The following is a 15078-nucleotide window of genomic DNA, read 5'->3' on the forward strand; positions in this document are numbered from 1 at the left end:
TTGCGTTATATACTGTATGTCTATATATAAACTTCGCCGTTTCAAGTTAAGGCAAATCCCTTTACTCAATGGCAAAGCAAAGTGCAGCTCTTCAAATGGATTTCCACAACAGCTGGTGACCAAACGCAAACTGCCAGAGCAATCTCAATCTACAAGGAAACATGCCCACTTTTACTGTGGCTATTTTAAAATGCGATGTCATCTATTAAGCCTTGCTTATAAATAGGGCATTTACAAATCTGACGCAGTGTCGAAGCCAACGCCTGCAGTCGTCAGCACATGGCACGCAGCATGTGCCTTCATTTTAAGCTGGTGGGGGTGGGAACATTGGGATTGACGTTGATGACCCAAATCTCCACGCCACTCTCCCTTTCCCAGCCGGTGCTCGTCCGTTTCAGGTCCACAACCAAGTCTGTCGACGAGATTGAAGGGATGCTCACGTTTCACCAACAATACAACGCTGGGTATTTGAGGATTCGCCACCAATCAATGACACAATTCGGTTTATGGAAACATTATTTCTGCATCTCCTTTGTACTGTCCATCTCCTATGTTCAGTTTTGTAGATTCAATTAGCATTTGTAATACTAACAATAACAGCAAGGGCACAATTACATAGCTGCAGTGCGAGACTTTATTTAATTTCCTTTAAGAAGCTTACAGTTTCTAGAGTGATCGGAACAGTCGACAGGACTTGCACAGACTGACATCAATAGCAGTGAACAAGCACACTGGTAAATGAAAAATCTGAGTGTCCACGCATTTTCAAAGTTTAGTTTGGCGGAGAAAAATAAGAATCACAAGCAAGCCATCTGAATGATAAAATTTGCTCTTTTTTTAACTATCGTGTTTTGTAAACAGATTTCCCTTCTTGAAAAATCGGACAGGTCAAAATGCAGACAATTTTGAAATGGGTTCCAGACACCACACGATTTAGCTTTCAAGTTCTTCCCGACTTCGTGCAGCCCAATTTTACCATTTAGACGTACAGACAGGCCACTGAAAAACTCACAACGTAACGCACACACACTTGACGATGAGATTCCCAAAGGTGACCACACCGTGAGCCCCAATAAACGGGCAGCTCTCAGGGCCGAGTAGATAATTAATGGGCAGTGTACACGTCACGTGCAGACGCCCTGGGCAGCATGGAAATCGACGTTGGGAGCCTGAAACGATGACCCAGACTGCAAAACAATCACTTTCAACTACGATCCGGTGACCAACCAACCGTGATGTTCCAAAAACCGTTTCGCAACCAATACTCTTTCAAACAGTGGGGTGCTGTATAGCAAGAGCTCATGATATTGATCCCTTAGTTGCAAAGTTTCTTTACGACCACTCGCTGCAATAAAGGACAGAAAGGTTGACACGGATACACGCCTACTCTTCTTGGCATCCCAACATTTTTAGGTCGATTTCCATGATACCTTGTGGCCTAAAGGCGTTTCATATCAGTGGCACTTTACTGATACAAGCGCAGTGTGTGAAATGTTCCACAGGGGCACCACAGGGCATGGGACACACGCGTCAGTCACCTTTAAAGAGCACGGGGTTTGTTTTGTAGGGAACAGGCACTCTCGCACGCGTTACTACACAACACAGGCACACAGTGCTAGCCAGCGACTCCAGCCCGAGCCACACACCTCACGTGCAAGCTCACCACCGATACACAACAGTCATAGATATATTAACGTCTGCAGGATAGTTATTTTTACAGTGGATGGAAGCGTGCAGATTGAGATGGTGCGCACAGGGAGTGCGTTTCTGCTCCGGTTGAGCGAGCGCCGTCAAGCCGTGTGTCACGCGCTCCACTCCGGGTTTTGCTCGTGGGTAAAGTCCGCGCTTGGGTGTAGGTGGATCACAGGTGGCGGTCCGTTGGTCCAAGTATGTTCACGCCAGTCGCCATCCCCCCTACATCATTTAAATCGCAGTGTTTCATAAAGCCATTTGCGAAATAAATAAATTCAAAGTGGCTAATCCCGTGGGAATATGGAATTTCCACCGCTTGCTCAGACTTGCCAACAGAGATGTCGTTTGAGCAGACACCGACCTTTTAAAGGTTTTTGAGAAGTGTGTGGCCGCCAAGTTGTGGAAGGCGTAATCGAGCCGACGATAGGATTAATTTTGACAGACGCACACAGGAGGTTCTTCAGGACCTACGGCTAAATTGAGCACACACCGTTGTCTAAATCAATCCTAAAATGCAGAACCCCACTTTATGTTTTGTGCAAAGGCCCTCTTGTTCAACGATGTTTACGTCACAATTCGCTGCGCTCGGGAGTCTGAGGAGCAGAATTTTTAAACCCGGAGTGAGAAGACAGGGGCGATGGTTCAAACGGGAGCGAAGCCGGCACTGTGCACGCACACACACGTACGCACAAATACAAACGCACACAAAAGCTACGAAGACCCAGAACACAGGCCCCACCCAACTAGTCCCAGGAGGCCCGCACGGCACAGCAGCAGATGAAGGAAAACATTCAAATCATCGTTGCCAGCATGGTTTAGTACAGGGTACAGATGGATTGAGTTCCTCTGGGCTGTGTACATTTTGGGCATGCGAGCCTCTCTCCGGGCCCGCTTCACTTCTTGGCGTTGATGATGTCGATGAACTCGGGCTTGAGGGAAGCACCTCCCACCAGGAACCCATCCAGGTCAGCCATGCCCGCCAGTTCCTTGCAATTCGATGCCGTCACGGAGCCTGCGCGCAAACACACAAAGTAGCCTTTAACAGTGCCGTTAGCGAGCAGCACCTATGAAGGCTGGCACGGTGCACGAGCGGGTGCTGTGGGCAGCACCATGCCAGACTGCCTTTGTCTCCCCGGTGCCGATGTTTACTCGGTGCACGAGGAACTAATTTAAGGTCGTGTGGAACAACGCGAGGTTTAGGACCGAATCTGATACTCTCCATTGATATCGGCTGTGGATGGGAATTTAATTCGGGTAAACACGTTCAGAGTGCAGAGCACAAACCACTGTATCTTCTCACTTTCCAAATCAGACATACTTCCATAGAAGTATACATACAAAAGTATACTCATGCACACATGCAGGGGTACTTAACACACAATTTACACAAGCAAACTGTAATATATATATCAATAGGACTACAAAGCTAACATTAATTCCGAGGAGCTTTTCCAAATAAAGGTTCTCTACAAAACCCCCAGTGACAAACACGACGTCTGCAGGCATCGCGTAGCAGTAGATTCGTGGCACCAAGTGGCCACATCTTCAAGCACTTAAGTTTAATTTTGCGTCTGTTGCTGCTCATTCAAGCCTCCAACTGCAGTGTGACAATGACCCTCACGACCTCTAGCCACCTGGCTTGCATTCCGTTGTGCAACTGTGAAAGCGATAGCTGCAGTCATCGCTACATCAGCATTAAAACGAGACAATCCATCGTGCTTATGTTAATCAATCCCAAGTCAAAGGGTCTCCATGCCGGAACTAAACATCGGGCGGCAGTTAGCTAAACTAAAAAACTGAACTATTTTTTTTACCAGGTAAGGCGCACCGAGCTATATCGCTATTTTCAGAAGCAACCTGGCCACAAATGATAGCTTAACAAAGTGGATTATCGTGTGGAACTTTATAGCAATGCATATCGATTCTAAAATGGCGGGAAAAACCGGAGAAACTCCACGTGACCACGGAGAGAGACACATAAACCAGATAGGCGTCAGCGTCGGGATCGAACCCACGACTTCCTGTATACCAGGCAAGGTGGTTAACATCTCGCCACCGTGGCCCCATGTGTTGTAGGCTCCAAGCATCCGAGTTGGGACTCCAGCACGGCCCTGACCCGATTGCGTCACACATTCCTCTGCGTGGTCCGCACGAGCCACACAGGCATCGGGGAGAGCCAGGAGGCTCCATGCTAGGGGCCAGACCCACGACACACTCCCAAGCGGGACCTCCCCCCCCCCGCTTGCCTCCATAGATGATGCGGGTTGAGTTGGCGACAGCCTCGGACACGTGCTTCTTGAGCCAATGGCGCAGCTTCTCGTGAACTTCCTGGGCCTGCGGGGACCAAAACACAAATCAGCATATCACCACATGTCGTTTTTGGAGAGACAACCGTAAAATCGATTGTGTGCCACCACAGCGCATTTTTTTGGGATTACTGTAGTGTGCCTGGCAAACCTGTTACATGTCTACTTCAAGGTGCAGTGCATTGTGGGGGCTAGCACTAAAACTATATCATAAACACGCAATGAATTGTGGGAACTAGCAGTGCAGCTATGTTGCAGGTGCATGCTGGGAGCCAGCTTTGTTAGACCAGTGAAGGTTGACATGCCTGGGAATGAATATAACCAATGGTACAACATGTCGGCCTTAATAGGTGTTTGCTAAAAGGCTCGTGTCAGTCTATGTGGCTACATGGGGGATCTTTGTCTTTCTGGCACCATCTCACCTGCTGGGGCGAAGCGGTCTTGCCCGTGCCGATGGCCCACACCGGCTCGTATGCCAACACCACCTTGCTCCAGTCCTTCACGTTGTCTGGTGGGGGGCAAAGCAAGGCACAGCGGAGACTTGTCATTGTGACCACAGACACGAGCGAGATCACCTTCATTAACCATGAGCAGTACAATCCATTGCAATCGATGTGTCGTTAACTAATATTACCATGCAGGGTGCTTCACACACGCACGGCCATGTGAGGGTGGGGAGGGGCGGCACCTGCGATGTGCTTGGTCTGATCGAAGACGACCTTCTCGGTGACGCCGGCCTCCCTCTCGTCGAGCTTCTCTCCGATGCAGGCGATGACGCCCAGGCCCTCGCTCAGGGCGTGCGCCACCTTCTGGCCGATGAGCTGCAGGGGGGGGGGGGGCGGCAACGAACGACGGCTCAACGGGCGGCGGCGTGCTCGTCCGTCGCGGCGTGCGCGAGGGTGAGACGCGGGGCATCGCAGGGGACACCCACAATACCCTGCGCGGGGCCCACGCAATGCCGGTCAGATCGTAATCGGACCGATTCCATTGGAACGGATAAAATGTCAACATACAATTCATCTAAACACCATTAACTCAAAAAAACTGCTCAGCGAAGGAAGACGCACGCTATGAGTGGGAAGGAGGATTTTCTTCAGACGTTTTTCAGAGGCGAGGGAGTGAGGGAGTATCCCAGAAAGCTTAATTCCAGGGAATGGGGTGGAGGGGGGGTCCCTACCTCATCGGTCTCCCCAAACACGTGGCGGCGCTCCGAGTGGCCCAGGATGACCCAGTGAGCACCACAGTCCTTGATCATAGCCGGGCTGCACAGCACGGCCCACAGGGAAGAGGAAGACGCCACATTACACGGCAAGTGTCAAACCGTTCCTCTGTTGCTGCGGCATCTTGATGACGGGGGACGATGGTCGAGGACGCTAAAGATTTGGCACCGTGCCTTGACAGTGGGCCCTCTTGTTGCGTCGTGCGATGCTCCTTCAAGCATCAAGTCAAAATAAAAAGTCCGGTAACACACCGGAGCGGTTCGCGCACATCGCGATAGGAACCTAGCTACCAGTTTGATTTCCGACCGCGGCTAACATTAGTGGCGAGTGATATCCGAACCTGAGTATTATTCTCTTCGTACGTGTGGGTTCGTGCCAGGTAATCCAATTTCCTTCCACATGCAAAAACCCTTAAACAACCACTCGCCAAACATACGAGTGTGGGGCACTTCTAAAGTCACAACTTTCTTGTATGGAAAGGACATTGTGGTTATTTTATGGACATGTTTGAACAAGTAGATGAAACATGCTGTGGCATGGTTTTCTGGGACAACTTTTTAAGACCACATAAATATTCCAGAGTGAATGTTAAACCGAACGATTCATGAATGAATATGCTTCATTTACTACACACCCGGGGTGAAAAGCCATCTCATCCATGGGCAGAAATGTTGAGTCAAATAGGTGAGCTCATTTGGTGCGGTTTAACAAAATGCAAAAAATTCATTGAACAAAAACACACAACTCAGGAATAAAGTAAAAGGGTCTCCCTGCTCAAATGGCAATGAGGCGGTGGGGGCACTATCAGCACGTTTGGCAGGTCCCAGCCAGTGAAGAAACTCCACTTTAATTCGGACGCGCGAGTCTCCTCACCTGATCTCGCCAGTGAAGGCCCCCTTGGCCAACTTGTAGCAGTTCTGTGCAGCCACGCCGATCTTGGGGTCCAACTTTTGGCGTGCAAAGTCGATATAGATGGCGGGGGCACCGCAAACGATCTCTACAAGCGCACGCACACAACACACACACAGGTAACTTAACTCCTGCCCAACATTGGAGATACAGACGAGTGGCCGGGTTGAGCTGGTGGTGCACGTTCACAGTCGTTGAGCCCATGCCAAATCGCTTCCCACGCCGTCGACACCTGCAGAGGCTTTCACGAGCGCGGGCATAGCTTTTAAGGAGGGTGTTACACCATTGCCGAGCAAACCACCGTGATTAATAATTCAGTACGGACCCACACAGGCAAGACGCGTTATGAAACAATGTAAGCATGCCGTGTGATGTTTTTATGGGCTCAGGTGTAAAATTAAGTATGCAATTCACAACAGTAAGGAGCTGTCGTATCACAGTCATCGTGAAGCAGTGACCCCTCCAAAAGCAGCCCTGATAAAACAGGAGACATGCACTGCTCAGGAGCTGAGCTCATCAATTATAGTTTTTTAAGACAGCGATGACCTGCATAGGGATATTACTGCTCACCCTTTTAAGTCAGCCCACCAGCAGACAATTACACATAAAGACAGAGCAATAAAAGATAGGAGATAAGCCATATGACTAAAAGGGAGACCCAAAAGAAGAAAAACCAAAGCCAGGTAAACATTCATCATGAAGCTCATCTCTGCAAATTAAAAGGCCCGCTGAAGTAGACATAGAAATGCTCCACCCGATCTGCAAGAGGCTGCGCCCTGCTGTCTGCCCAACTATTGCAGCGATTGGAGGTTCATCAGAGGCATGATGGGCATGAGATGTCGCCTTCAAATTTAGAACCTCCCGAGTCAGCGTCTGAGCTTATGAGCGGTGACCTTACAGGAATCCTGTACATTTACAGCAGAGGCTACTGGAGTCTTAAAATAACCCCAACTTGCCCTTTACAAAAAAATTCCATGTCCTTTTATTAGCCTGGTGGCTACTCAGGTTTCAAGGGAGCCTACTGCACAGTGAATGTGCTTTCTGCACAGCCACCTTTGCACGTACTACATTCACCACACGTTCAATAATGCAGTGCGCACGAGTGGTGTAAATGCAATGAACGGTGTCCCATTACTAACCACCGCAAAACCCCACGCAACCTGTGCGATACGCCAGCCAGGCCAGGCGGAATGTCAATCAGTCCCAGCTTCCTTATTTGTGCATCGAGCTGCAACCTCAATGAAGGCGTGGATCAGCATTAGTTTATTATAGCGTTCGTTTTTTTCTTCGCGATTTGCCCGTGGCATAGACGGGGAAGCGAAAGTGGGGTCGAACAAGGTGCCAGTTGTGTACATTTCGGGAGAGCCAAGGGTGCCAAGGTGACACCAATGTGGGTCTTTGCAGGAATGATGCGTCACATGACAAAATGGCGTGCAGAGAGCGGGGATTGTGTGTAGATTTTTTTCATAGCCCAACCCCTTTATTCTGCCTTCCCACAATGCAGCCACTCCCTGCGCCCAGTGGCGACCGTGAGCACAAGCCAAAACGTGGCAAGGGTAGTGGGGTCGGTCGAACGTGGTTTGATTCATTAGTCCGTTGTCCTATTTTGCAGGCCACAGAAGCCATTTTGGTAAAACCTGTGATGGCAAAAAAGAGTGAATTACAGGAGAACGTCTTTCAAAACGAGTAAGATTAGGATTTTAGCAAGCTAGATGCAAATGTTCCAACATCCCTGCGCCTGGCAACACAGGGATGTGGAGCAGGAAATCACCTAGGATGGGGGCAGATGGTTGAGATTTGTAAGAGGTAGCAATGTCAGATTCTGCATTTGAGTGGCTGTGATTGCTGTGGGTGTGTGTAAGCATCAATTGCTCAAGTGACACCAAGACGACTCCCCATCGAGACGTGCGTGTACAAGACGTGCCAACAGCATGCGGGGACTTGAGGCGGGCAGTGATATTATTACACGGGATCCTATTACGTCCTTTGCACTCAGGCAAATGCCAACCATGCTCTGCTACTGCAGCGATTGAAAATGGGTTGTTGTAACTTTCTGACCTGCTCCTACTGGACATGTGAGAAAGACCTTCATAGCTCATCGGATTCTCCAGGATAAAAAATAATAATCAGATTTTGAATTTAAACAACTTCCTATTGTGGGTCAACTAACTAATCCTTGGACCGTCATTGTTAAGTTTTTATGCGAAAATGATTGGTGCTAGTAGTGACTTGTGAGTTCAGCTTTTCGCCAGTGAGGGTGACCACCGCAGAGACGAATCGATGAGATGAGCTCATGCGCCGGATTGCGGCTTTGCAGACCGAGGACCTTCATCCAGCAGTGGATAAACCACGGCTGATGATCACAACTGACGGTGCAAATATGCACTTTTATTCTCCAATCCACTGCTGGATGACGGCACCGCCATGCTGCATTAAAATCTAAACTGGTGCCCACGTAGAAATGGTGAGCGTACAACTCCCCACCGAAATTCCGGCGCGCTAACCGCTGCGCTGCAAGCAACGCGACGTTGTCATCGCGGGTGCACTGCGGTGGTGGTAACCGCACGGACGGGTCTGCGGCACCGCGAGTCAATTCGTGGTGCCACTGGCGGGCGGGCTGGTGGGGGTCAAATCGACGGGTCACACGCTACCGCAGAGCGCCGGGTCAGGCGCAGTGCGCATGCGCGTGGACGACTCCCCCCCCAAGCCCCGCCCCTCCCCACCGCGCGCGCGCGACCTTCACCGAGCGCGCGACCTCCACCTCAATTAACACGGAACATTATGATGGCCGTGCAAATGTCAACGCTGTAGTTAATTAATGCGCGTTAAGAAACGACGTTGTATATGCATCTGTGTGTATTATTGTTTGTAAATGCCCGCACGTCAGCGCGGCGAGTGACGACATCGGCGGACGCTTCGCCCCGCAGATCCGCAATGGCGATCGCCGCCTTTGCCAACGGAGGAGGCTCAGAGGGCCTCGCCTATCAATCCCCTCAGCAATTAATTCAAATAAATACTCGACTAAAAAGATTAAAAAAGACCACGTTAATATAATCTAACGCTTGCTTAGCCGACGGTCGGCTGCAGCTGCGTTGCATTCCAACGAGGAGTCTGCGTAGTGGCACCATGTTCAGGCGAACCCAGCGATTAGCAACCAAACTACACGAGCCACTGTTGTTACGTTGGGTAAAAATAAACCCCTCAATATTTCAAGAGCAGCAATGCACGCGAATACTCGACGCTGGCCCTTAATAAATGACGTCTCATTTTGCAGACCCCTGGGGCGAGCCCAATCAAATTGCACACCCGAGTTTATACGAACCAGGGATTGGTTGAGCCCAAATATGCACGAGAATGTGAACGTGTGCATGCAAGTTGTGTCGGCTCTGGCGTGTTTATTTAGTACGTGGGGAGTTGCGCAGGGCGATGATTTACCGGTGTTGGGGTCGAGGGGAGCCTTGTTCATGGACTCGGCCAGCGCGCCCAGGCTCGCCTTGTCGCCATTCAGCTTCCAGTTGCCACCGACGAAGAATTTCCTGCTTGGTGCCATTGCGTTTGAGTTTAATTGTCGAGGAGGGAGCTGACGATGAACGGATGAAGGTCGACGAGCACTGCGCGACTGACGAAGGGTGTGCAAGTTGCACGCGACTTTATAGGGGCGAGGCGACCAATCAGAGGACGCCTCTCGTGCGCGCGGCGCTGTCAGCCAATCGGCGCGCGCGCCTCAACAGCGAAGCCCGCCCCTCACGTGGGCACGGATTGGTTGAGCCCCAAGACGAGTCCCCACCGGCCGCCTGCTGTGATTGACGGCCTCGTGGGAGATATTTGAGATTCACCTATGCGTTGTGATTGGCGCCCAATTATTGAACCAATTAAAGCGACTGAGGTTAAAGCTATTAGAGCAATCGTCCTGCTTTTGCCGGTGGTTTCGAAACGTCGAAGCTTTTATTGAAATAATTTGTTTTTATCTTCCTGAATATTTCTTCTGGAGCGTCACTTCCTAGAAGCAAATCTTAATGCCTGTAATTGCAGAATGCTTTGCCGAGTCGCCCTTGTAAAACGCTTCTCGGCTCTACGGGTTTGACTCGGTGGGACATTGCACGCTCCTGGGTTCTTCTGAATCTTCCAGAAGTAATTTTTTTAGTCGTTTCAGCAATCTTCCGGAAGGCATCTTCCGGAAGATTGCTGAAACGACTAAGGCATCTTCCGGAAGATATCTTCTGAAGGGGATTCTGTATTCTGGAAGATTTCTTCCGGCCGTATGAAAACCGGGCCCTGGTTCGCATGGAAGAGATATTCCAGAAGACATCTTCTGGAATAAATAATTATTATCCCGGCATGACATCTTCTGGAAGATATATTCCGGAAGACGCCTTCTGGGGCCTATTAAAACGCGCCCACGTCTTCTGGAAGCACTCTGCGACCCCCAGAGCACCACAGGAGCTGCTGCCGCTACCGCTGCTGTTGTTGTTGTCTGGGTCTGGTGCTGTGATCCTGTTGTCGTCGTCGTCGCCCCCTGCTGTTGGTTCAGTCTCGAACCGTCGGTGGTGCGTGCCCCGATGAATCCTGCGCGCTCCGACGCCAGCCCGTGCAGCTCCAATGCGGGTAACGACTGCGGGCCGCCTCGCCTGGCTCAAGCCTGGCCACTAGGCCCTCGGAGGCGCCCATTGAATAATGTTGGTGGCGGTGCCGAGACGTGTTAAGTTTATATACATAAACACAGACACGGATTGTGTGTGGCAGATCATTATATATATACATAAACACAGACACGGATTGTGTGTGTGTGGCAGATCATTATATATATACATAAACACAGACACGGATTGTGTGTGTGGCAGATCATATAAACACAGACACGGATTGTGTGGCAGATCATTATATATATAAACACAGACACGGAATTGTGTGTGTGTGGCAGATCATTATATATATATAAACACAGACACGGATTGTGTGTGTGTGGCAGATCATTATATATATAAACACAGACACGGATTGTGTGTGTGTGGCAGATCATTATATATATAAACACAGACACGGATTGTGTGTGGCAGATCATTTTATATATATAGCACTGTGGACATGTACAGCAGCTTGACATGGCTTAAATACAGCAGCTAACAGTTGACCAGTTTAACAGCTTCTGCAATAGCTACGTTTTAACAGCAGCTGACAGATAAAATAATGCAGCTCACCGCTTGTGTGTATATAAATAACACTTGCATATAACAATACGTATTTATATAGCAGCTTGCGTGTTTGATAGCTACCTCAAACATCTTGTGTGACAGATTAGATAATTTTTCGTCTTGAAAATTGGTAAATTCAGGTCTCCTAAAACCCTCTAATCCGCTTATATTTTTAGAAAGTTTATATAATTTGTTGTGTTTTTAAATAATTTATCCTAGGTCTGATCCAATTACAGTAGCATTGTTACGAATTCCGTAATTGTGCCCAGGTTTGATGCGTGTATTTTCTTATTGGATGCAACCTTAGCATTACACTGTAATGAAAAACTTGATTTCCTGTCCTGGTTATCAAGGATATCGACTGACTTTGATACATGGCGATGGTATTGGTTGATGGCGATATTCAACGGTGATTGTTCAGAGTCCGAGTCCAAGGCGATGATCATCGATGGGCTGCACGGAGGCGGCTCCTCGGCCCACGTCAACGGGGACCGATCTCACGTGGACTTCCCAGCGCTCAACGACCTCCTGCAGAACCTGGAGGACTACACGCCCACGGTGCCCCAGCAGCAGCAGCACCCACAGTGCCGGTCTGACGAGGCCGCTTGACCCACGAATTGGCTTGAGTAGTTATACCCATACGGGCGTTCGGTGTCAAGACCGAAAAAAGTCAACCTGCGGTTCGCGTGACCTCAGCCGAGATGTCTTGTCTATTCAAGGCTCTGAGTGATTCTAGATTTGAAGCTTGATACATTAAATTTAGCTGTGACGGTCCCACCTGATGACGGAGACTTGTGTTGCCTCCGACACGTCGTGATTTATTTTATTTCTATTATTTCTATAATATTTATTATTATTTTTTTTTACCTACGTGATATTCGGTGGCGGCTGCTGAAAACTGTTCACATGTCCATTAAAAAATATAAATTTCTCAACTTTTTCCCAGTTTGTCCAACTAAAATCCGCCAATATTTCTACTAAACTGTAGAATGTGAGCCTCTTAAATGTTTTTACGTAAATAGGTGTGAGTTTAATAAATTTGTGTCGTAGGACATTAAAGAAGCGTGTAAACCTTGGGGAGGCCTTCATCCAGCAGTGGATTAATATGGCTGGTGATGATTGTGTACCACAGTACTTTTGCTTCACGGTGACTGAAGGTTTCATTGGCAATTCCTTTTCCATTTTCAGGTTCCAGATGCAGTCACGGGATATTACCTTAATCGTGCTGGATTTGAGACTACGGATCCCCGGATGTACGTATGGGTGACACACCGCTCCATATCCGCTTTTGGCATTGTCACCCAGCACTTTGGTGGTTTTGAGAGCGATGTCCTGACGCACGAGAATCACAAACTAATGAAAACGCTTTGTACTGGTGAAGTGTGGTCAAACAACCATCATGACTGACAATGCACAGGGAGGCCTTCATCCAGCAGTGGGTTGAGAAAGGGCTGTCGATGATTATTATGGAGTTCAAGCATCGATTAACACCAATATTAAAAGTATAAGCAATGACACAAACCTGCAACTCCACAAACAACCAGCAGAGGTCGTGTACGTGCTAAGATGGCCTGCACATTTAGTGAGTCAATGAATTGTTACAAATTAGTCGTGATTAGATTCAGTAACTCTTTGGTACTTCGTTTGTAGAGTTCCTCATTAGTTTTACCTCGAGTGAACCTCGAGTGAACGAGATAATACAAACGAGACAGGTATCCTCATCAGTACTATTTAGCACTGTGTTGCAGTTAGCATACTCCACTTGTTTTACCATTCTGTTTATCTTTGTGGAAACGCGTCGGTAGTGCGATTTCATAGTGGACAGTTTGACGTGTCTGATTCGTGTATATGTTTACTTCGATGTGTCGACTTATATGGATCTCTCTAACCGCCTCCGTCCTTCCTGCCTTTTCCAGAATCCGTCTCATCTCTCTTGCCGCGCAGAAGTTCATTTCGGACATCGCCAACGATGCGCTGCAGCACTGTCGCATGAAGGGCACCACCTCCACCACCTCGCGCAGCAAGAGCAAGGTGCGTCCTCTCACAAACCCCTGCATGCCTCGCATGTCCCCTCCCCTCGCCTCACTAACGCGTCCGTTTGTGCTACAGGAGAAGAAGTGCACGCTGACCATGGATGATCTCATCCCGGCACTCGGCGACTACAACATCAACGTGAAGAAGCCTTGCTACTTCACTTAGAGACACAAGTCCTGGCCCACACCTTGCGATCAACACCTTGTGTGTGTACTTCTGTTCTATGCTGAATCGTTTGAGCAGGAATCTTCGCTGGGTGTCGCTAACTCACTGTCAGTCGCCTGGCAGAGCTGTGTTGTCTGATTTATTGAGCTGCGAGTTGCTATTGGGTTGGCTCGTTGAACTGGCCTGCAAATTTCTGAATTTTGGCCTGCAGATGTCAGGTCATTGAGTCAATGTACCACTCGCTGTGCTCTTAACAAGTCTTCATTGACGGAGGCTCACCGGCGGCAGGGATTCGGTGTGGGATCGGTGGTAAGTGCACCACTTTGGCCAGTGTTGTGGGAACCATGTGAGTTGTTGATGGCGCGCAAGTTTTGTGGGGCGGTGTTGTGTCTGAGAGTGGTCGGTGAACTGGTGCTTGACGTAGGTGAACATTGCTACTCGCTCAGAACGTTAAACGAAACATACAAAGGAAGGAGAGATGGCTCCGCCGAAGGTAATTGTCGGAGTTTTATTGCGTTGGCTTGGAGATGTAAACGAAGACCCACGTGTTGTAAACATTAAAATGCTACATCGATATGAATTGCTCAAATCAAGTTCAAATCAAGATCGATATGAATTTTTTAAACCCTCATGTTTTATGTTTTGAAAATGTGAAAAAGAAATAGTTGAAAATGCAATTATTTGTGGATGTGTGTGTGCATGTCTATTAAACTGAATAGGGATATTGTAGATGTCTTCTTGGTTCTTTCGGTAAAGTCACGTAGAAGGGAAGTAATAAAATAATAAAAATAAAACATAATAAAAAAATATTGTAGATGGTCTGAAACTTCTGTAGACTTGACAATATTAACTTTTTTGAACTGGACATTTAAACCCTTGGAACACATTTTTACAACCCAAATACAACGCCATTCGTATCTGTATCGCACATCCACACATCTCCACAGACAACGTTTGCACGCACGATACCGGGGTGTGAGCGACGCCTGCCCGATGAGGTTACGATCCGAGCAGGGGGTGTGCACTGCAGGCTATGGAGGAGTGCTGCTGGTGCAAGTTGGGAGCAGCAGGGATCCGAGTGGTTCGGACTGATCCGGCATTGCCAACCCTCCGGCTTGCACCAGCGCTGCCTGTCGCCGTTCGGCCTGGTTAAACTAAAACGGAAGTTCAAGCAAAATGTTACGATGGTATAATCCGTGTCACAAGACATTGATTCGTGTCTTGCAACAGCTTCGTCTGGAGGGAATCTGTCCCAGCACGTGGCCTAAATCACTTTTATTTGTTTAGAATTTTCATGAAACATGGCGTTTGGAAATGCTTTTGCACAATTGTATGGATGTAAAGATTCATCGATTCACTGACATATCTGATGCGTGCACGGAATCGATAATTATGCATGTAAATTATATGCAGATGTTATATGGAGACTAATGGAGCAAAATAATACATACGAGACATTGTATTGGAAAATTGCACGAGGTACCAAATTGAAGATAAATTATTATTGAATCAAAACTGAAAATTTGTCAAATAATAATTACAAACTTTATGACCGTTTGG

General features: G+C 48.4%; 2 protein-coding genes across 3 annotated transcripts; one reads left to right on the top strand and one right to left on the bottom strand.

Moving 5' to 3' along the window:
• Nucleotides 1-620: 620 nt before the first annotated feature.
• On the bottom strand, nucleotides 621-9754 carry TPI1 (triosephosphate isomerase 1). The gene is made up of 7 exons (XM_078873164.1): nucleotides 9563-9754; nucleotides 6092-6215; nucleotides 5176-5260; nucleotides 4687-4819; nucleotides 4421-4506; nucleotides 3939-4026; nucleotides 621-2704 (listed from the first exon to the last, which is right to left on the bottom strand). The coding sequence occupies exons 1-7, from the start codon at nucleotides 9675-9677 to the stop codon at nucleotides 2586-2588; spliced, it is 750 nt and encodes a 249-aa protein (XP_078729290.1). The 5' UTR covers nucleotides 9678-9754; the 3' UTR covers nucleotides 621-2585.
• A 785-nt stretch (nucleotides 9755-10539) lies between these two features.
• Nucleotides 10540-14195, top strand: TAF10 (TATA-box binding protein associated factor 10). Of its 2 annotated transcripts, XM_078873441.1 has the most exons (5): nucleotides 10546-10732; nucleotides 11741-11877; nucleotides 12508-12572; nucleotides 13236-13350; nucleotides 13429-14195. In XM_078873441.1, exons 1-5 carry the CDS (start codon nucleotides 10687-10689, stop codon nucleotides 13516-13518), a joined length of 453 nt encoding a protein of 150 aa, XP_078729567.1. In that variant the 5' UTR covers nucleotides 10546-10686; the 3' UTR covers nucleotides 13519-14195. The 2 variants fall into 2 exon arrangements, with proteins under 2 accessions (XP_078729566.1, XP_078729567.1); XM_078873440.1 differs by having other exon boundaries at nucleotides 10540-10732; nucleotides 13236-14195.
• The last annotated feature ends 883 nt before the right edge of the window (nucleotides 14196-15078 follow it).

The sequence above is a fragment of the Lampetra fluviatilis genome, chromosome 36, assembly GCF_964198595.1.
Source record: "Lampetra fluviatilis chromosome 36, kcLamFluv1.1, whole genome shotgun sequence".
NCBI classification, from domain to species: Eukaryota; Metazoa; Chordata; class Hyperoartia; order Petromyzontiformes; family Petromyzontidae; genus Lampetra; species Lampetra fluviatilis.